This window comes from Telmatherina bonti (genome assembly GCF_933228915.1).
Source record: "Telmatherina bonti genome assembly, chromosome: 11".
Taxonomy (NCBI): Eukaryota; Metazoa; Chordata; class Actinopteri; order Atheriniformes; family Telmatherinidae; genus Telmatherina; species Telmatherina bonti.
Genome location: NC_136629.1, coordinates 26,881,981 through 26,902,867, shown reverse-complemented (window position 1 = coordinate 26,902,867; position 20,887 = coordinate 26,881,981). Strand labels below are relative to the sequence as shown.

The following is a 20,887-nucleotide window of genomic DNA, read 5'->3' as shown; positions in this document are numbered from 1 at the left end:
TTGTTTCTCTCTGACAGGGATAAACATGTTCTGTTTACACATGGAGGTAAGGTGATGCAAAAACTTCCTGAGTACAAATATGACTGAAATGTAAATCAGTGACACTTTTGGAGGTCGTGAAGTTAAGGTTTGTTGAACTTCTCCAAAATATTGAAATTTCAGTCTTGTTAAAAAAAATTCAAGAAAGAACTGCCTAAGTTTTGTCCACAGTCTTCTTGTTGTTGTACAGTATGACATAAGCTCCAAAAGTCGGCTTTTAATTTCTACTCAACATCAGGAAAAGTCACATTAGAATAAAGATGAAAAATTTTCATGTTTGTTGTAGTAGCTACAATTTCTGTAAAAATCTGCTGTTAAATGCTTTGCAGTATGAAAATGAATGTTTTTTCCATACAACTGAAAGACAATACATAGTTAAGGCAGAACAAACTTATAAGAAATACTGCAGTTAAAACAGGCCTCTCAATTCAATTACAAATGTTAAAATCCTGCTTTTCTGCAAAGCATTAGTCATGATAAAGTCATCAATTTTTCTGTTGATGTTTATTAAAGTGGGTTCGAAACACAAATTAAAACAATGTTTGTGATGAGCCTCAGCAGAATCTCCACTCCCACAAGGTAAATGCAAGAATTTAGCAAAAATGTTTAAAACAAATAAACCTTAACACATTTAAATGCCAATGGTTTCTAACTAACAAACTAATCTCTCTTTTGTCTTTATTTTTTTTAAAATTAAGAAAACATGACTAAAATAAAGTTGTTGAATTAAAAAACCACAATACAATTTTAAAAAGCTTTTCTCCTCTATTTATACAGAAAATCTTAGTGTTAAACAAATTTTTATTTTAAATGGCAACAAAAAATGTTTTAGAAATGTTAATAAAGAAATAAAAGTTTTTTAAAATCTCTCTTTGTATTAACTTGTTTTCACTCAAACAAAACATCTGATATGCAAATTTGTCTGTGTTCACAGAGGGATCAGCAAAGTCAAAAGAGCTACCATGGATTTTTGGCTTGAATCTACACGACAATCGATTCAAAAGCTAATTTAAAAATAAAACAAACAAAAAAAAAAAAAACTTCTACGACAAGATCTTTAACATAGCTAAATACATCGAACAATTTCAAATGAAAACAATCCCTTGGATAATGAAGGAATGTAGTGCTGGTTTAGCTTTTCTTTACCTGCCTGGCAAAACCAGAATAGACACAGACAAAAACAAAAAAAAACTGATGTGAATTAAGCAACACATTATACATATCAAGTCTTTAAAATTATATGCAAACCTTTTACAGAAGTTCCTACAATCAGTGTTTTGGCACAAAATGTGTCTGTTTGAAGTACAATATGCGCACTGTATTATGTAGACATATCCAAACAATAGGTGGGCTGTGTTTAGTTGTGTTGATATGACAAATTGGCAAATCACAAACTATCAATACATTTACTAACAATGAAATATCTGCATAATGAATCTAATTACTCAAAAACACAACCCTGATTTTTTTTTTAAGGGCAAATGTATGCAAAGTATTTTCACCAAGTTGCAAAAGGAAAGATGGCGGCGGCACATCTTTCAGAATCAGAAAATGTTGTGAAGCTTATGCATTCAGGAAAAAAAAAAAAAAAAAAAACAACAAAAAAAAAAAAACTTGCACCAATATTTGTCCAACTTCTTTTTCGTCCCGTTTGTTTCAAACTGTGAAACAGCAGCATTCTCAGCAGCAGCACATAGCACAAAACATATCTGCCAACAATAACGCCCAAAATGACTTCATTTAGTCTTTTTTAGCCACAAAAGGTTGCCACCTTTACAAAACGTCCACAATACTGGCATGTACCCCTGTTCCTTCATCATGCCATAACAGGCTCCCTCTTCAGCTATCTGCTGTACGGATTCTGTTTGTTTGGATATCATTACATACCAATTACTTCTCTAAATATAAAAGCTGCTGCTGAGCTTTCGGTTCAATTCTCAAACTCCATATTTCTATGGAGTGCTTAGTGTGTGTAGCTATGCCCCATTAAAAAGAGAAAAAAAAAGAAGTCCAAAGCAAGGATGCTAAATTAAAACATGCTCCGTTTAAGGTAGGTTTTGTGGCTCAAAGTTTAAGCTAAAGTTTATAAGGAAAAAAAAAAAAAAAGTCTACTGCTATTTGAAGATGTTTTTCAAAAAGTCTGACAGAAAAAAGACCATTTTTATCATACTGTGAAGTATTCATCAATTTCCATAGCTAACACAGCTCTTATTTGGATACTTCAGGATATGAAGAATTTTCAAAAAAGCATAAAGTGTGTGGCATCGCTCATACACAAGACCTGTGGAAAGGTGTCAACATGAATGTGAATAGTGCTGAAGCTTAATGAGAGAAAATATGACTACCAGTAATTATATAAGAGGACTGTCGACAGGTAGGTTGTGCAGCGCCACATTGTCTCAGCTGGAAGAACGGTGAGGGAAACCATAGTTTGTGTACATAATTCCATTATTAGTCATTATGATGTCCGATTGAACTACTGTGTGCTCCTTACAGGGTATTTTCAGGAGCGAAGAGAGCTGCCAGGCCCAATGGTTCACTGTCCGGTATATCGTTGTCTGGCTTCGGCTTTTTGAACAGTGAGGGAAGATTTCGGATATGAACCTCCTTCCTGAACTGCTGGCACAGAGCTTTCTGTTGGCAGAGGAAGGGGAGACGAGAGGTTAAACGGAGCTATCCAGGACCTACAACAAAAGAATTTCATTTGACTGTTCAGCACTGTTGAGCTGCTGCACATTTTCTGCCGCCAAGCACAGAAGATTTACAGCACAGCTAGAATCTCAGTGCTGAGTAATGATCTGCAATATCAGGCCAGCTCCTGGTCACTCCTGAAGAGTGGCCTATGGTGAGATATATAAGAAAAGTACTGCTCTCTAGTGGTTATACTGGTAAAATGTAATAGTTAAATTGGGATTTGTGATGTGGGGAGGGTCTGACGTTTTGGAGTTGTAATGGGAATGTAGTTTGCGTGCTTAGACTAGAAAAATCAGACTGGCATCATGTCATAAACTGAAAATAAATACAATAAAACAGCCATCTGGTCTGCAAACAGAGTCACTACTGTAGATGAAAGGCAGCCTGAAGCTGATGGCAAGCTGAGCAAGCTGATAGCTCAACTGGTGTGCACTGTGTGTGTGTGTGTGTGTGTGTGTGTGGGGGGGGGGGGGGGGGGGGTGACGGGACTTTTTAAAGTAAAATAAAATTAAGTTAATGTTTATACCCTAATATTGTATAAAAGTTGTTCTAATGGCCAAGACCAAAAATACTTGTCATTTACTGTGACTTTGTGAAACTGCCAATCCTTCCTGACAATGCTGAGAAATATCAAGCAGCTAATTTTACAGTTTATTTTAATAACTTGAGTTCACTGATACTGTACTAACTTAAAGGTTAGTGGCATAAACCTACCTCAATCTAACTGGTCGAGGCAGATGGCCGCCATTCCTGAGCCAGGTTCTGTCGTAGGTTTTTCCTTGCTGTTAAAGGGGACTTTTTCCTCTCCACTGCTGCCTGCCGCCCCTTGCATACTCAGGATGGGATCTGTTGGTTTTGCTTAGCTAGGCTATTATTTATTATGAATTTGCATCATTATAAATTGAAGTTATGGATTTATTATATTTGCTTTAATGGATTTGTCTGTAAAGTGCTGCAAGATGGCCTTGTTGTGAACAAGCGCTACACAAATAAAGCAGAATTTTAATCAATTGAAAGTCTTGGATTTCAGCTAGTTTTAATTTTGTAATGAATAAATGTTTACAATTTCTATGAGCAACAACAACCTGTTCTGACACTGAATCTTTTCTACCCTACCTTCATGTCTACATGCTAGTTATCTAGATGTCTGTATGATGTCTGACTGAATGAAATGATCAATAATTTGCTCTTTAAAGACAAAGAGAACTGAGGTATGTAGAGGTTTGGTGGCATTTATTTGACTTCCAGCAAGAAGGTTGCTGGTTAACACCTTGGCTGGGGAAGGTTTGAACTGTGAGCTTTCTGTGTGGAGTTTGCATGTTCTCCCATAGTATGCATAGGTTCTCTCCAGGTATTCTGGCTTCCTTCCACCCACAAGATATGCATGCTAGGTTACCTTATCCCTTCTCACAAGACAAGTCACTTTGGATAAAAGCATCTGCCAAATGACTGTAATATAGAATATAATACATTTTGGGCATTTGAACAAATTTAATGTAAATTCATTGTAAAAGACCCTTCTACTCTGATTTGCTGCCTTTTTTATTGCTCACATTGTGAGTTCTGTAAAAACAGTGCTTGAAGGGGCAGATTTTCAGAGAAGAGGCCAAAGTGGAGTATTGTATTCAGTAAACATTAACAGAAAATTGTAGTTTCCCCACAATCTCTTTAAGCCTGAGAAAACAATTGTCCCAATACATCTTGTTAAATATCTTTAAAATCAAGTATCTCATAGTGACAAAGCATGTGTGCAAAGATGGAGCCCAGTAGGGACCTGGTCCAGTTTTAATTGCTCGTTACATGTGGTATTACCCCAACAGTTCCTGCAATGAGCTTCCTGAACTGGTCTTTCCTCTTCTTCTCTCCAGCTTTCTGGGCTTTTGGGTCCATGAGCTTGTGATCATACTGGTCCATAGCATCAATACTGATGTTTGGGATTTGGGTCATTACAGCTCTCAGCTCTGCATATCGAGGCCGCTGACAGACAAAAATGCATAAGGCACAAAGCTTAACAGGAATACAGTTTCTGAATATAAATTTCTAAAATTAAAAACTTTACATTAAGGAAGAGCATTATTTTAACCTAAAACCAGTGGTGTTTTTTTTTCTTTTTTTGCATATTTATATAAATTTATATATAAAAGAATACATTCAATGCAAATTACTGAGTATCTGGAAAGGGTTTTGGCTTCTTAGAATACATACTAAACACAAGAACAAACGTAAAAAGACATCAAGAGCAGATTCAACAGACAACACTGTCAATGGCCTCACCAGGCTTTCATAGATGAGCATGGCCAAATAAGAGAGTGCAGAGTTGCAGGCTTCATGCTGCCCATGAACTTGAAGGCCTCGAAGAACACTGGTAAAGAACCATGTGACTGCTTCAGCAAGAAGATTGCGTCCGACCACCTAAAGAGAGGCAGAACATATGTGACAGACTGGATACATTTCCACCCACCTTCCAATCATAGATCAAGTCAATTTAAACTATTATTTGGGAAATTGTTGATTATCCATCCAACATGGATGTTAATACCTTTTATGAAAAGTGCCAAAATGTGTCAATTCAATTTATACACATCTGGCAAATAATAACCAAAGTTCTCAAACAGCAGCCACAGATCTTTTTAGTCTTAGATTTATTTATTTTTCAATATGGAAAAAATAAGACTAGAAAGAGGGGCTGCACAGTGGCATAGTGGTTAGCATTGTGGCTTGATCCTTGGCTGGGGCGGAGTCCTACTCTGGCTTCATCCCGCCGTCTAAACACATACATGTTAAGTTAATTGGTTACTCTAAATTGCCCGTAGGAGTGAGTGTGAGCGTGAGTGGTTGTTTGTCTCTGTGTGGCCCTGCGTTCGACTGGCGAGCTGTCCAGGGTGTACTCTGCCTTTCGCCCAAAGACTGCTGGGATAGGCTCCATTCATCGACCCTTCATCGGACTAAGCAGTTACGATATTGTATGAATGACTGAAAACTACAAAGACTATTTATTTACAAAGTTACACAAACAGAGCAACAAGCATTTCCACTTGAAGTATTTCCAAAGACATATACTAACAACTAAATGCACACTCCTAAGCCACACTATTTCTCAACAAAGACACAGCAGCTGAAATACTCACAAGTGCACATTTGAAGTTCAGAATAGTTCCCACTATTTGATCTTGCATGAGCAATAAGTATAGCATGCTTAGTTTCTGAAAATCCTTCAAACTTCAGCAGTTTAAGATTTGCATCATTAATTGGAACAAATGGGTCAAAGCATAAAAGTCTCGGTGTTGTAATGTGGATCTTGGTCTTTTCATAGCTTTGGGGAAAATGACTTTGTAAAAGTAAGTGAGATAAAAATAGAAAAATGTAGGTTTAAGTGTGCTACCTGCCGCAGAAGGTTCCAGCAGACCATGGAAGCAGTTCGATGACAGTTAGTGGTGTCTTTCCAGGACAGTGATGTAAAAGATAGTGTCAACAGAGACATGTAGATGTCCTGAGAACAGAAAACATTCAGTACATATGCAACATTAAAAATGTGGCCCTATAAATGTCACATAAAGGGTCTCAGACTGACTTCATGTTTCATCAGGCATTTTCCCAGCTCGGTCAGCTCATCTGCAGGGTGTGCAGGAGGCGCCATCTGCACCGAGTCCATCATCACATCTTCCTCTACAAGGACACATTTCAAACAGTTATGAGACTTTCTCAGACTAAAAAATAAAATCAGAATCATAATTTTACACTCACCCTCAATTTCCTCCTTGTTTGCTGCAGGTTCCGGTACTTTTCTGGAAATACAGCTCACAGCTAAAAGTGAGAGAAGAGGTTGGTATTATAACCCCATCATAACTCAACTCCCCACTTTATCCCCAGTGTTAAGAGAAAAAGCTGATCAGGCAGTTGTGCAATGTATCCTGAAAATCTGTCGAGCCTTATTTCTCGGGTTTTCTACAGAAAACCCAGCAACCTGAATGCTCTGTCTTTTAGCCAAAGCAAATGGTTTTAAAACTGGAAAAACACCAATACACACATTCAAAGAGGAATCTTCCAAATAAGAATAGAAGACACCTCCAACTTGAACTATGTTCGTGACCTGTGTCCCTGACTATCACCAAGATAACACCAAGAGATAAACATTGTTTTTAAAGTGTATTGCCCCAAATTAAGCCTTGATCCTTCATTTCAGCCGTTCCAAAAGGTTGTTTTAGCGAGCGAGAGAACGAGCTGTTTCTGTGGCTGAACCTTTAAAATGTTCATGAGTGGTGCCTGTCCATGCCCACTCCCCGCCCCTCTCAGGGAGAGCATCCACCGGTGCACACTCTGTGATTCTAGTGGGCGTTCTCAGCCAGCTGGGATGCAGGTTAGTGGCAGTCTGAGTATTTGAGGTCACACAGGGAAAGATCTCAGACTTGATTTTTTTGAGCACACATTCAATAAAAAGTGGAGCAAGCAAGAGAGAGAGATTACATAATTTGGTCAGGCCATGCAGACACACATGACCTTAGAAATAGAAAACCACAGAAAACCTTTACAATGGGAATTTTGCATTAAATGGGACCTTTAAGCTGAACAAACAGCAACACTTTGCAGTTTTTGTTTTTCTCCACATAGGCTGTTTTTCACAAACCTATCTAATGAGTCAAACAGAGAATTTTTATATTAAAGTACAATTCAATCTAAATATTGTTTCCAGAGTCATGGTCTGCAGCACTCTGTTGTCGGTCTTCTCTAAAGCCTGCTAGAAAAAAGTAATCATATCATAAGTGTGGCATTAACAAAGCTGCTTACCACAAAGATCCAGGACCTCTCTGGTGACCAGGCGTACCAGCTGCTCCTCCAACATCTCCTGCGTCACTTGGCTCTCCTGACAAACTACTTGCTCCTCTTCATCCTCTTCACTACAGAAACAAGAGGGTTACCAGTAACTGCCCAAATTCAGTTCAATCAGAAGAGATAATTAATGACTCATATTTTAAGAAAAACCTAAAGAATTCATTGAGATGAACTCCATAAAGATCCAAAGAACAGTCTGTTGATTTGTCGCATACGAGATTAATGGTGACCAGTGAGTGGGATGCCAGATAACCCAGCCAACCAAATATAAGTGAAAATCCATTATTAATTCAGTTAATTAAAACTATTTATGCACTAAAAGAGACAAACTATGAAGTGGTTGGTTATGATGTTATAGCCAACTGGTGGACACCACCTGCATTACACAGAAAGAAAAAAACTGCTTACAACCATCTGAACAAAACCTGTTGCACAAATGCAATTTAGCACAATTATGTTTAAATGAATCAGTTTATTTGCATCAAGTTTGCATTCAAATGTCTAAAAAAACATCATACAAATAAGAAATATCTCGAATAAAACAAATTTGGCATCTTGTTTTGCAACAGGACAAATGTACAGTTAGTACATTATTTTTGTAAGACCGCATTAAAATAATTCATGTAAACAGTTCAGAAAATCCCAGCACTCACAATCCCCAGGACTTATCTGGAGGGGGGAAAAAAGGTCAAAATACATTCTGTACATCAGAAAATGTATATTAGTATTGATTTGGTGCCTTTAACTGTGAGAGGGGTGACATACTCATGCAGTTAAGTAGTGTGTGAAAGCAATCTTTCATTGAAATGAGTTCAGTCTTCTATATATAACTACTAAAGCAAATTAGTAAGGGAAGGAGTGTTTTCAGACATGGCATTTATATTGTTACATTATTTATTATGATACATAAACATTTTACAACAACTTACTTGATTAAAGTTCTCTGGTTGATGATCTGCCATTTGACGTTAAGTCTCTGCAATAAAAGCAGCGGCACAGCATGATGTCTTAGAATAATAATAATAATAATAATAATAATAATTTAAAATTTTTTTTAAAAAAAAACAGTTCCTGAGCTCATTCGTAGATGAAGAATCACAGAAGACAATCCTGACCTGCATCATGTATGAGAACAGAGGGCCCAGCAGAGGGCGGAGTAGACTGTCATAGTACTCAGGAGGACATGACAGAACCAGCTGCTTCATGAAGAGCCGTATATGCTTGTAAAGGAAATTTAACAAATAACTTAAATCAATAACAGTTTGAATGAGGCTCTGAATGACAATAAAAAAAATCCTTGCAAATAAATGGAAGCAAAAGTGAAAAAGGATATGAATCATCGGGCGAAGTCTGTAGTCAGGCACGTGGTCAAGGGAGACAAAAGCAGAGCCAGCTATTCCTTCAGCCAACCCATCAATAGTGTAGAATTCCTGCTGCAGGGACGGGCCAGCATTCCCCAGGACATGGAAGCTGTACAAGTATAAGCATAGGCAGAATCAAATCTGTATCAGACTGGATGTAAGGGGTTTAAACAATGAAACAAATAGAGAAAGAACGAAAAAGAGAGTGAGAGAGTAATTGCAGAACAAACCAGTTGTCATATAAAGTCCAGAAAAATCCCTGCATGCGCTCCAGGTTGCTTCTGTACACAGGAGAGTCATAAATATCCAGAGGAAACTGAGGGATACCTGGAAAAGCATGTGGAGAAGGTTAAATCATACAGCCTTTTTTTTTTTTTTTTTTTTTTTTTTTTAAATTATGGCTTACTATGAGGTGAAAAATACCCCAGAAACTTATTTTATTTTACCCAGAACAACATTTTTCTCAGCATCCATCATTTCGTGAGCTCTAGAGAAGGTCTCACTAAGGCGAGCCATGTTTTCAGATGTAAAAAGGCTGTTGTGAGTCCTGCAATGAGGAAGATACAAGTTTGAGAAAGTACATAAAAATAAAAGAAAAAGTCCAAAAAGAGGTGAGGTTAGTGACAATTTTCAGAATTCTGTGTTTGTACAAAACCACAGCTAATCCAAAATGAAGCAATCAAAGTATGACTCGAATACTGACATGTAGCTTCAAACAGTTCAATTTTAGTGTTTGTCATCTAAAAGTGGACCGCCTCATCTCAAATCCACTATGGAGGCATGCAAAGGTAAATTTTAAAACATGGTGTCACATGTTTATAGTGATTGCAAGAAGGAATAAGCGCACCTTATCAAAGCCAGTAAGTTGGGTAGAAAAGCCAAAAACTGGTCTGTGCAGGGATTCCTGTATATAGGAGCTCCAGTAGGAGTGTACCCCACCACGAAGCCACCAGCTTTGGCTTCTTCTGGGTCTGCAGGCCAGCGTGAGCGCTTTACCACCACCAGCATGGCATTCAGACAGAAGCTTAGCTTAAAGAAGAAGCAAAATATACTTTAATGCAGATACTATAAGATCGTTCAGTGGAAAACAATATTATTTCGTTGATACTTTCACAAACTAACAAAAAAAAGAAAGCAGTGTATTTTTAAACTAATCTAAAGTCTCCTTTGAATTTTCTCATGACTAGAGGCAGTCATAATCATGAAATAAAATCGGAAGATCATGAAGAAAATGGTCGTGACCTGCAGAAGACGACAATGTGTAAACAACTCAGCAAAGCATCGAAACAAGGAGAAAAATTCTTGTTGGTCTCCTTCAACTTTGCTTAATGTTAGTCAAAACGATTGTTCATTGTAGAAACATTCCAGGGAACTTACTCTTCACCCAGATGCTGTGAAACCACAGCAGAAAAAGGAGGAAGAACAATTATTATTCAGTGTTTTTTCTTGTAAAAACCCTTCTTTTTTGACTTTATATGAACGTTAATGTAGATTCAGTGTTGTTAAAGTCATTCACGTTTTTTGTCCAGAATTGTTCTGTAGAAAGTAGTCCTATCTTGTGAATGAGACAGAATGTCTCAATGGAACTGATAATAAAGGTTTTTAAATAAAAAATAAATAATAATAATAAAAAAAAAAGGATCTCATTATCAGAAGAGAAAGAAGTTAAACTTCAAATAGTGGAAATAATAATGTAACTAGAAAAACCCTCACAATGCAAAACTCCACCAGGGGCCACAGTTCTAAATCAAAATTAATCACCAATTAATCACCAAAATTAAATCAGTCCTTTCTTTTCACATTTCCAACAACTCCTGAAAATTTCATGAAAATGTCCATTACTTTGAGTTATCTTGAACAAAAACAAACAAACAAACAGATAAACGCTGAATAAAACATACCCTACTTGCCGTAGGTAAATATAGTGTTTTAGTTTTATACAACTGTTGCAGGTAAACGGGGACAATTAAATTGTTATGCAAACTGAAATCATTTCAAAATGGCCACAATAATTTGGGCGTTTTACTGAAGCTGTTTTATGGTCATGTCAACAGGTTTGTAAAACTGCCAAAAAGAAAGTCCTGAAAAACTATCCACAGAAGGATACTGCCATGATAGCACACACACAAGCTTTGTGTGCCACAGCTTGGATTAAATCCAACTAATCCTTGTAAACTTCCAAGCTTGACAACAACAAAAAAATAAAAAAAATCAAGAGTGAAGAAAAAGTTCACATTAAATCTAAATCACATAACCTCTTCAACTAATCTCACTGTAGACTTACTCGCCCTCTGTTCAGTCCTGCTGTGTCAGTATCTTCATTCTGCTCAGTGACCACCTGATCAGCTCCAATAAAAGACAGAAACTTAACAGGGTCCCACAGCACGCTGGAACACAACAAAGAGATATTAATAAATTTCTGATTTCAAAAACATATCGTGAAATTTCAGGAAAATAATTCACGCACTCCCTGAATTCTTCTGAAGTCCAGTCTGTGACGACAGATGCCATCAGTTCATTTAGAAAAGCCTTTTGCTTTTCAAAGTCTTTGAACTGGTTACTGATGAGCACCAGGGATTCTATCAGTGAACATTTCTCCATGTATGTTGGTGTGGCATCACTTGAAAACAGCTCCTTCACATGAGTGTAAAACATGTCAAAGCAAGGCTGTGGGAGGAAGAAAGATATTTACATGTTGTACAAGTTTAATGTAAAGGCCTAATCAGTCATCTGAGATGGGAGAACTGTTACCATGATAAACTGTGGGAAATCCCTACAAATTTTTATGATTGAAGAGCAGGCATGCCTCCTCAAGTTCTTTACAGCTCGTGTCCGAGGTAACTGAAAACATCAGAGAGAGATTTTTTTTTTGTGTTAAAAAAAATGTAAAGAAATATAATGTCTAGCTCTGTGCAAACAACTTACTTTTTTCTCTTGATCAAAATCAAATGTGATGGATTTAAACAGCTGTGGGGCCAAACAAAAAGAGCCAAAGTTAATCAGCAGTTTTTCAAGAAAGCCTCAAAATTTTGTGATGAACGGGTGGCCAACGTCATAAAAACAAACAGAGCACTTCCGCAAAAGAGATTAAGGAAAAATTTCATTTGAACTTAGTTAAACTGAAACAACAAACATGCATGCAGGATCGATAAACATAAAAACTCTTATTAACCGATAAAATGACTTCATCTGACCTTGTAGAGGACCTGTGGTAGGAGCTGAGGTCTGCGAGTGGCAAAAGGGAAGAGGGCTGAAATGTTTGTGAGCACACAGGACAGGATGAGCGGGTCTTTGGTTTCATAGTTCAGCACGGCCTGCAGCAGCTCCATGCTCTGATCTATCGGCAACTTCTACAGAGTTTGAGGCAGGAGGAGGAGAAACCTTGGCGTTAGCATTATTAGCATTATTAATTTACTTTTCTTTTACAAAGTTTTTCCTAATTTATCATTTTTCCATTTATTTGTCTACTATTGTAGTAATATGTTACCTCTTCGTCCAGATTTCTGAAGATCTGTGAGACCACACACTCCATGAAGACCGTCATGGCATCCCACTGGACGACTGATGGAGACAGCAGCGAACAGAATCCCTCTACAGACTTTGCTGGAGAGGTAAAAGATAACTAGTTTATTTATTGGATTAAAAATCTAAATATTTTCTGAGGCTGAGCAGAAAACAAAAAAAAAAAAAGTAAAAACGTGACTGTGTCACTGTGAAATCCCTTACATGTGATGTCTCCAGGATCAATGGGACTGGCAATCTGAAACTGTAACCACTCTGCGGCGGTCTGAAAAGCCTCCAGGGGAACAATGCGACTTGCACTTCTCAAAACGTCTCCTTGTTGCGCCCGGAAAGCTGCGAAGCATCAAAACATCATTTTAAAACATGAATCAAATAAATCCGAAGCCTAAACAATCATAATGATCTTAAATTATGATTAACAAAAGTCTCTGTCACCTACAGTGAAAGAAAGAGTAGAAGTCTTCATCACTGTCGAAGTCCACTCGGGAGTACTCAGAACTTGGGTTATCATGTCTGGAAGGAAACCCCGCCTGGAAGGAGAGAGAGAGAGATAAAGGAACTTTCTAGTATCTGTTTGGCCTTGATTCACCATGACAAAAATGCCATGCATACCATTGGCTCACCTTGACTAAGTTGGTCATACATGCTTTGAGGTATTGGATGGCCATCTTTACAACAACGGGATCTTTTGACAGAGTCTCATGTCTGAACAAAGCTCCCCATGTTGGCAGAGTGCAGGATTTTAAAAACTGCAGAAAAGAAAAGGATGTGACTGATGGAGGAAATCAAAGCATGATTCACACTCATATCAGCATACTTAATTACAAAAGGGATTTGGAGGAGATGGCTTCAGTTTACCATCGTCTTACCTGACTGGAATGTGTAGTAAAGGCTAATAATGCTTCTGTGTACTTGCTGAGATTTCCAGGTACTTCAACCATTGCATCTGAACCCTACAGAGATCATTCAGAGATAATCAGCTACAAAACAATGAGATTTGATCAAATCTAAAAACATGACCCAGTACTTTAAAAGAAAGTTCTCTATACATTTAACTCCAGGGAGGAACTGAGAAGCAGCAGTTCAGAGAGAGAGCGAGAGAGAGCGAGCGAGAGCGAGAGAGGCAGTAAGGACTCAATGAAAAGACAGGCGTATACTTCAGCTGCAGTCACTCAAACTGCCTATGTAGCTTCCAACAGGGACAGCTCAACTCCAGTACAACTTTATAGTTGTTCCTTTTTGAGACAAAAAAAGTATTAATTAGACAATGGTAGTACTCTGCCAATCTAAAGTGTTTAGCACTTAAACCTCACCCAAAAGGGTTGAGTATCTTTTAAAAGTACTGCTTCCCAACCAGGACTATTCTTGTGGGGAAACTGATCTCTCCCAGTTTGAGTGTCAGTTCTTCAGTTTGTGTCAGTAAGGTCCTTGCAACTTATAAACAAAACACTGCTCCCTTCTAATTTACCAGATGCTCCATGACTGCTGACGTCACCCGACAGTCATAGAATCTCTCCCCAGGTGATTTATGGGATTTATATCTGGACATTACTCATAACGCCTTTAACAATGTCCAACTCTTTATATTAAACCATATCTGGGTGCTTTTTCCTGTGGATCATTTCCCTGCTGTAAAACCTATAATCCCAAAAGAGACCCAGCTTTCTAACACTGGGCCCAAAACTGAGCCACAGAATTCTTTGCTAGTCCTCAGATCCCCCAACACTGTCAAGACAGCAAATGAGGAGCAAATTAATCTTAAAACATCAGTAAACTTCCAATATTTTAGTTCCATCCTTAGAAAAACTAATTTTATGTTTAACCTCTTTGGAAACTGGTAGATGTTTTTAAACTATTGCACAATACTTCACAATACTATTGCACAATCTGATCAATCTTTGGTTTTCATCGACATCCAGGGAGATAAAGTACAGGACATGAGCAGTAAACTTCTTGACAACGTTGGACACAGTGGACATGCGTAAATTAACATATCAACAAATTTGGTTCTCATGTTCTTGGATAATTTTTTTCTCTGCTTTTTATTTCCTCTAATAGCTTTGTGTGGAACATTCAAAGGCAGGACACACAACCACTTACCAGTGGAAAAACTCCCTTGTTTCTATGGAAAAGTCTCTGTGGTAGAAACACAGCTATAGATTCACGAGTGGCCTGTTGATAACAAACTTACCACTAATGAGCAGAGCTGGAATCCCAGAGCACACAGGACCTGACAGAGCCTCTTCAGGAAGACATAACGCCGCTCCACTATCTCCACCGCTCTGATGATACACAAACAGGACCACACTGTTGTTTACCACCAGGATCGCTACATTAATTTAAAAGTCATCCTTACATCATGGTACTTACGACGAATCTGAGGAATTTGTACATATTGCCAGTTCATCTGCTGACCTGCAGTCACACATAAACCCATTAATTATCAGTGAGTGGTGACTTGAAGCCTTTGTGGAGTGATAATGAAGAGAAGCAGTTGTACTCACTGGGCAGCAGAGAGGATGTAGTGGATTGCCACATCATTAAACAACAGCATGAAGGGTTTTCTCTCTTCCAGTTTGCCCTGAAGCAGACGGACATGAAAGACTGAGCAAATTAGATATAATTTAATGTAAATGTCAACTAACAAAAATATTTTGGAATTTCATTGCTTTCCAGGATCTCTCAAAATGATATGAAAAAGTACTTTATAAATGTGTCAAAAACAGATAATTCATTCCAGACTCAAGGTAGTTCTCATGAACCATCCACAGCTCAACAACTGCTTCAATCCCCCCAAAAAATATTCTACTTTAGGGTTGTTTATTAATATAAAAAGAGAAATGAAGTTTGCTGAGCATTTGATTACATTTTTAAGAGTTAAAACAAATGGCCACATGGTGGCGCTGTTGCCCTGGATGACAGTGGAGATCCATCACAAGCAGGACATCCGGGGATAAAAAAAATGGACAAAGTTGCCGTGACATAAAGAATTAGATTAGATCTTTTGTTTTAAAGCCTGGAGTCCTGCTGAAGAGTTGTCGTCACTTAGGAATCTTCCTAACTGAGTGAAAAGACCCAGAACTATCTGAAAACAAGACATAATGAGAGTTGGTCAAATTCCCTACAAGTTAGTTTGCATCCATGCCTCCGGTAGTGTTTCCTTAAGGATAGGAAAGACTGGGGCATCTGTCCAACAATTCCTTGCACCAAATAATTATACTGACGTGTCATTATTTTCCTAGAATGAGAGTACCAGAATTTATTTAAATAAATATGACAAAATATACTATTGTGCCTTTTTCTGAGCTTTTTTGTTGTTTTTCAATTACCCAACTTGTAGATAAAGTAGAACAAATTCACAATATGTCTCAAGACTGACATTAAATAAATAAATAGCCTCTGATAAAAACATATCAAGCGAAGTACTTAAAGGAAATCCTGTGGAATATGTTTTGTAAAATTGGGACTTCATAATCATATAACAGCTTAGCATTAAGTCTGGCTACATTTTCATTAATCTTTATGAGTTATTAAGAATTTCTCCAACCACTTTTGATGCATTTTGATTTTCCAGGTACATCTAGGAAAGATGATTGTACGTGATTATTCTGACTTCGGTGGTCAGTTCAATGGAATTATATATTCCTTAAGTTTTAAGTCCAGCTACAATGCTATTTTTTCCAAGTCTAAATATGGAGGCTACCTATGTGTATGATGAATTTAAATGATGTGGGATTTATTTATGCATTGTGTTTGGATTGGTGGTATTTAACATGTGGATTTTTAGACACCCCCGAAAGGTTTATTGTATCCCAAGAGGTAGACAGATGAAAAGTTTTTTTGGTTTCCAAATGTCAGGTGGTGTGATGTGTTGCAAATTATTCTTTTGAATACTTTCAAAGTTGTAAAAATGAACCGTATGTTTAATTTAGATTTAAGTGTTTTTAAATTTTTTTTGTTTATTTTTTGGAAGAAAAATAAACATTTTTTAAACAAAGAGTTGGAAGTGCGTATGAGTGGCCCACTACCGGTTCCTGCAGCCCACAGCCTTATTTTCTAGTTAACTTTGAAGGCCAATACACTGACTATTCAACCAAACCCTTTGGCTTTAGGTGGCCATTACCTCTTTTGTCTTTTTGGAGTAGGGACTATTTCTATTTACACAAAAGTGTCAATCATTCAAAACTGACAGGATAAAATGTGCATTTTTGAAGACAAATATCTCTTTAAATCATGACATAAACAAAAAAATGGATCGCCAGCACACTGATTACAGAAAATAATTTAAGCTAATGGCATCATGGTGACTTTTAGAACAAAAGATTTAAAAAAAACTTAAGTATTTATTGTAAATGTTATGTTTCGGAAGAGGTGTGGGAGTCTAATGGAGACAAACATGTTTTGAAGTTTGTAGCTATCAAGTGCACGGCAATTTAAGACATTTCAGCATCAGCTCTTTATGCTTTGTCTCACTCCTCCCAACTATTGTGTATCGCCATGACTCATTGCCGACAAATCCCATAAACTAAAGAGTGTGATACTGATTTAATCTAATCAGCATGTACTAATCAACAGAATCTTTCCCGCAACTCACCTTCCGGCTCAAAGCGATGAGCAGACACTCAGAGGCCTCCAGCTGCAGCTCCGGTTCACTCAGCAGCAAACACAACATCTCCAGCAGCTTACAGTTTCCAGAGGTGATGTGCACCAGAGACACCCAGTCTATGTAGCCTGCAAGCGTATTCAGCGCTGCAACAGCAACCCGACCATGTGCTCGGGCCTGTGTGGACGAAAAGAGAAGGGGAAAGAAAGACACAATGACACCAGAGCAGCCTTTATGTTGTCAAGAGGTGCATTTTAGAGCAAAGATAATTGTTTTATCACCTTTACTTCATGTCCAGGTAACCCTTTCTGGGTGACAAAAAAAAAAAAAAAAGACAGTTGTTCAGTTCACCTGCTGCTAAATTACTGCCTTAAAGAAATATGAATATTTGGACAAACTGACCACTTTGCGATAGTCCTCAACATTAATGTGCAGAATGGCCAAGAGGAAACTGAAGATGCTATCCATATTTTTGGTGAGTGTCTGCTGGATGTCTCTACGTCGCTGGGAGGGCAGCGTCTGGAAGGTGATCACATCCTCGGCCAACCTCAGGAGTATCAACATGACCAGCTCTGTCTGTGCTTCCTGTTTTATATCATTCATCGAAATGTCACTTAGTAAACCGAACCACCTTATAAACAATACATCTTTTGCCCAAAACTGACTTGGAAAATGAACAAAATTGAGTTTTCAGCGATAGAAATCTTTAACAAAGATGGGTTTTGTTTTGGATCATAGATGAAGGAGGATATTCGCTCTACCTGCAGCCAGGTTTATGTGATGAAGTCACATGTAAATAAGTATGACTAATCCCCTGCAGGAAGTTATTTACATGCAGGTTATTACATAACACTATTCAAATTTCCTGACCAATGAAAAAGTGACATTTCCAACACAACACAGTAGGTCACTCACCCCCTGGCTAGTCAGAGCTTCCATTTCCTTCAGCATGTCTGGCCAGTGTTGAGGCCATTCTCTTTTTATCATTTCCACTATGATCCTTGATAGGGCATCTTTGACGTGACTCTCCTCTTCCAGAATAGAATGAGTACCCTAATAAAACACGGTAATAAGTATCAAATACAAGCAATATTTAAGTTATTTGATTAAGTTTAATCAGAAAAATGAGACCATTTTGTACCCTCACACTTACATTTGATAATAGCTGCATAGCACACTCTTTTAGCTGGACTTTCTCTTGTTGTTGCATGTCATTCCATCTGAACCTGCAAGGGAAAAAAAGTGTACAATATATACAGCTTCTATAGTTTTCTGTTTTTATATCTTTATGTGTTTGCTGTTTCACTCACTTGATCACGTGCTCCAGGATTTGCAAACCAAAGTGTCTCACGACAGCTGGCTGGGCTTTGTCAGCTAGCTGTAAGCCACATGGGACGCAGAGGGAGCTTGCCTCTTTAAACTCTTCACAAAACTGTTTTGAAAGATTAAACTTGTTACGTTACAGAAAACTTGGCCAACTAAACCGTGTAAACCAATTAAATAACTTTTTAATAAACATAGTTATTACCTTACACGTGTAAGGTGTAAGGTCAGACAGTAAACATTACAGCACGTGAGTAGCTTAAAGCTAACTTTGACTGTTTCTAGACGACAATAAAATGACATTAGCTTTTCTCTTTAAAACGACCTTCCTTTTTCAAGTCTTACAAGATGTTATTTGTTCTATGAATGGATGAACCGGGGTCAACAGTGGATGGCGTGATGTTCAGGGCTAACCCGCCGTGCATCAAATCAGCTTCGTTGCCCATTTTGATCATGTAAATTAACATTAACTGTTGTTACTAATAAACTGCTGATGAAAAATTGATAGAAACGTGTTCTGCTACGCTAAAATATCACTCCATGCTCACAACAGTATTGATAAACGACCAGTTCTGCTAACTAGCACCTAGCTAGCAACCGGCAACGCCGCTACCTTTAGGGCCTCCAGTCGGTAAATTTGGCTCGTTTCTGCATCCATCATCACAATCACAGCTTTCATTAGCTGTTCGCACGTGGTAGCCACCTGGTCGGCCATGACTTCAGGTAGCGTCTGACACTAAGACGAATACAAGTAACTCCCTTATGCAAAACACCTGCACTGCACTAGAGTGAGCTGCGTGCGGACAGGGAGGTACCGACGTCGGCCAACGTGCACAAAACGTGCTTCTTCGACTCGCTTTGAGCCAGTTGGCTTGCCGTTGGAAAGGAATTGTGGACGTTGTAGTCGAAAAGGAGCTCTTTAAAGATCGTCTATGAACAGACAGAGAAATCACATCTGATTATAAAATAGTAACGAACGCATTTTACTCACGATTTATTTGGTCGTTACCATTACCGGTAATTATCAGTCAGGCAGGAGCTTTATGGACAAACCCTGTCATGCTAACACACTTTTTAGAATTTCATATGAGTAATAAAAGGGCAGGTTGAGAGTTTTTTCCTCCCCAAAACTTATTACAAAACATCAACTATCAAATATAAACTCCGAAATAAAATAAAGAAAACTGTGTTTGACTGATTGTTTTTTTTTTTTTGTATTAATAACGTCGATGGGCCCATGAAAAACTTGACAAGTTTTCCCTGCCAATGGCAAGCGGCTTACTCTGCTTTTGACTCTTGTGTGTAGTTTATGGATTGGATGAATTATGTCTGAAGAAACAAAACATGCTAGAAATCTTATTCATTTAAATAACAAGGGTGTCAATAGCAAGTGGAGAATCCATACACAACCTCAAGCAGGCAGGCACCTCCTCCTCATCATGGCCACCAGCTGCTGAGGGGGAGCATCACATTCTTCACCAAGTTACAGATCAGCCAAAGTGGTTGTGTTTGTTATTCTACCACAAACAGCAAGCCCAAGCCAATCCCATGAGGGTTCAAACCAGGATTTCAGGCAGGTCTTTCCAACTTATTCTGGTGACAGTCTCTGGTAAATCTCACCCTGTAGGGATGAGCGTCTTGGAGGATAAAAAATACCTCCAATGCCTTGTCTTTCCAGTGAGAGAGATGACACTCCTCACTATTCAAACTACTTCCCCTACACACTGTTACTGTTTTGATGCAGCAGTCAGAATAGTGTTCCTTCTCATGTCCAGGTTCCAGTGCACATGTTGCTAACACCAGTGCAAACAGCCCAGACATTTAGTGGTAGTAATGGCAGTCAATAGCAGAATAAACTGTTAGGCAACAGCAGAGAAGATTAGACAAATTGTTGAGATCGTAGATTGAGCTCTGCTGCTCATCCAACAATTGTTTTTTCCTTACACTTTAAGAACCAAGAAATATATTCTTTTAAACAAACCCTTTATTGTGAAAATACACAGATACATGTAATGAATACAAAATAAACAACCAATTCACATTCTACAGAACATGACATCAAACATTTGTAAATCACACTTTTTCTTGGGTGTCTCTTCAGATATCTTCTCCAGAACCCAGGAAAATGATTGACATGGAAATGTCAAACGAATAGGCATATGGTCAATTTTACCTTTTCAGAAAATGTAATTCTGGGTGAAAATAGCCTAGGGTAGTGGTTGATATCAAGTTAATGTATCTTGTTAAAGAAAATGAACAGAAATGCTTCTTGTAGACATGATAGAAAAGTAAGAAGGAAAATACGTAATAAAATCAGAACAATTCATAAGAGGTATATATTTCATTCATAGTTTTGAAATGGATCTCTTTATATTTAGGGGAATTGAAAATTAAACCAAGAATATATGAATATATATTCTATCAAAGCAGCTGCAATGAAAAACCAGAACAGCAGTAAGCGTGCCTTCAAACCTCAAAGCTCTAGAAAAGCCGCACAGGAAGAGTTATTCAAAAG

General features: G+C 37.9%; 1 protein-coding gene across 1 annotated transcript; it reads right to left on the bottom strand.

The window, feature by feature from the left end:
* Positions 1-1,386: 1,386 nt before the first annotated feature.
* Positions 1,387-19,124, bottom strand: xpo5 (exportin 5). The gene is made up of 33 exons (XM_079248796.1): positions 18,986-19,124; positions 18,360-18,481; positions 18,203-18,275; positions 17,965-18,102; positions 17,452-17,634; positions 17,331-17,357; positions 17,041-17,226; positions 14,951-15,027; positions 14,817-14,861; positions 14,638-14,728; positions 13,316-13,399; positions 13,070-13,195; positions 12,886-12,976; positions 12,651-12,779; positions 12,412-12,527; positions 12,119-12,274; positions 11,850-11,891; positions 11,676-11,765; positions 11,392-11,591; positions 11,209-11,311; positions 9,772-9,953; positions 9,371-9,471; positions 9,155-9,251; positions 8,865-9,033; positions 8,679-8,783; positions 8,493-8,539; positions 7,519-7,628; positions 6,478-6,537; positions 6,305-6,399; positions 6,116-6,223; positions 5,008-5,145; positions 4,546-4,710; positions 1,387-2,673 (listed from the first exon to the last, which is right to left on the bottom strand). Exons 1-33 carry the CDS (start codon positions 19,085-19,087, stop codon positions 2,530-2,532), a joined length of 3,702 nt encoding a protein of 1,233 aa, XP_079104922.1. The 5' UTR covers positions 19,088-19,124; the 3' UTR covers positions 1,387-2,529.
* Between the last annotated feature and the right edge of the window lie 1,763 nt (positions 19,125-20,887).

Bases quoted from the DNA above. Each gene is read 5' to 3' on its own strand.
- xpo5 (XM_079248796.1), bottom strand. From the start codon at position 19,087: ATGGCCGACCAGGTGGCTACCACGTGCGAACAGCTAATGAAAGCTGTG. The intron at 12,977-13,069 runs GTGAGCCAATGG...CTCTCCTTCCAG, and splicing joins GTATGACCAACTTAGTCAAG to GCGGGGTTTCCTTCCAGACA. The intron at 11,892-12,118 runs GTCAGATGAAGT...TTGGCCCCACAG, and splicing joins TACCACAGGTCCTCTACAAG to CTGTTTAAATCCATCACATT.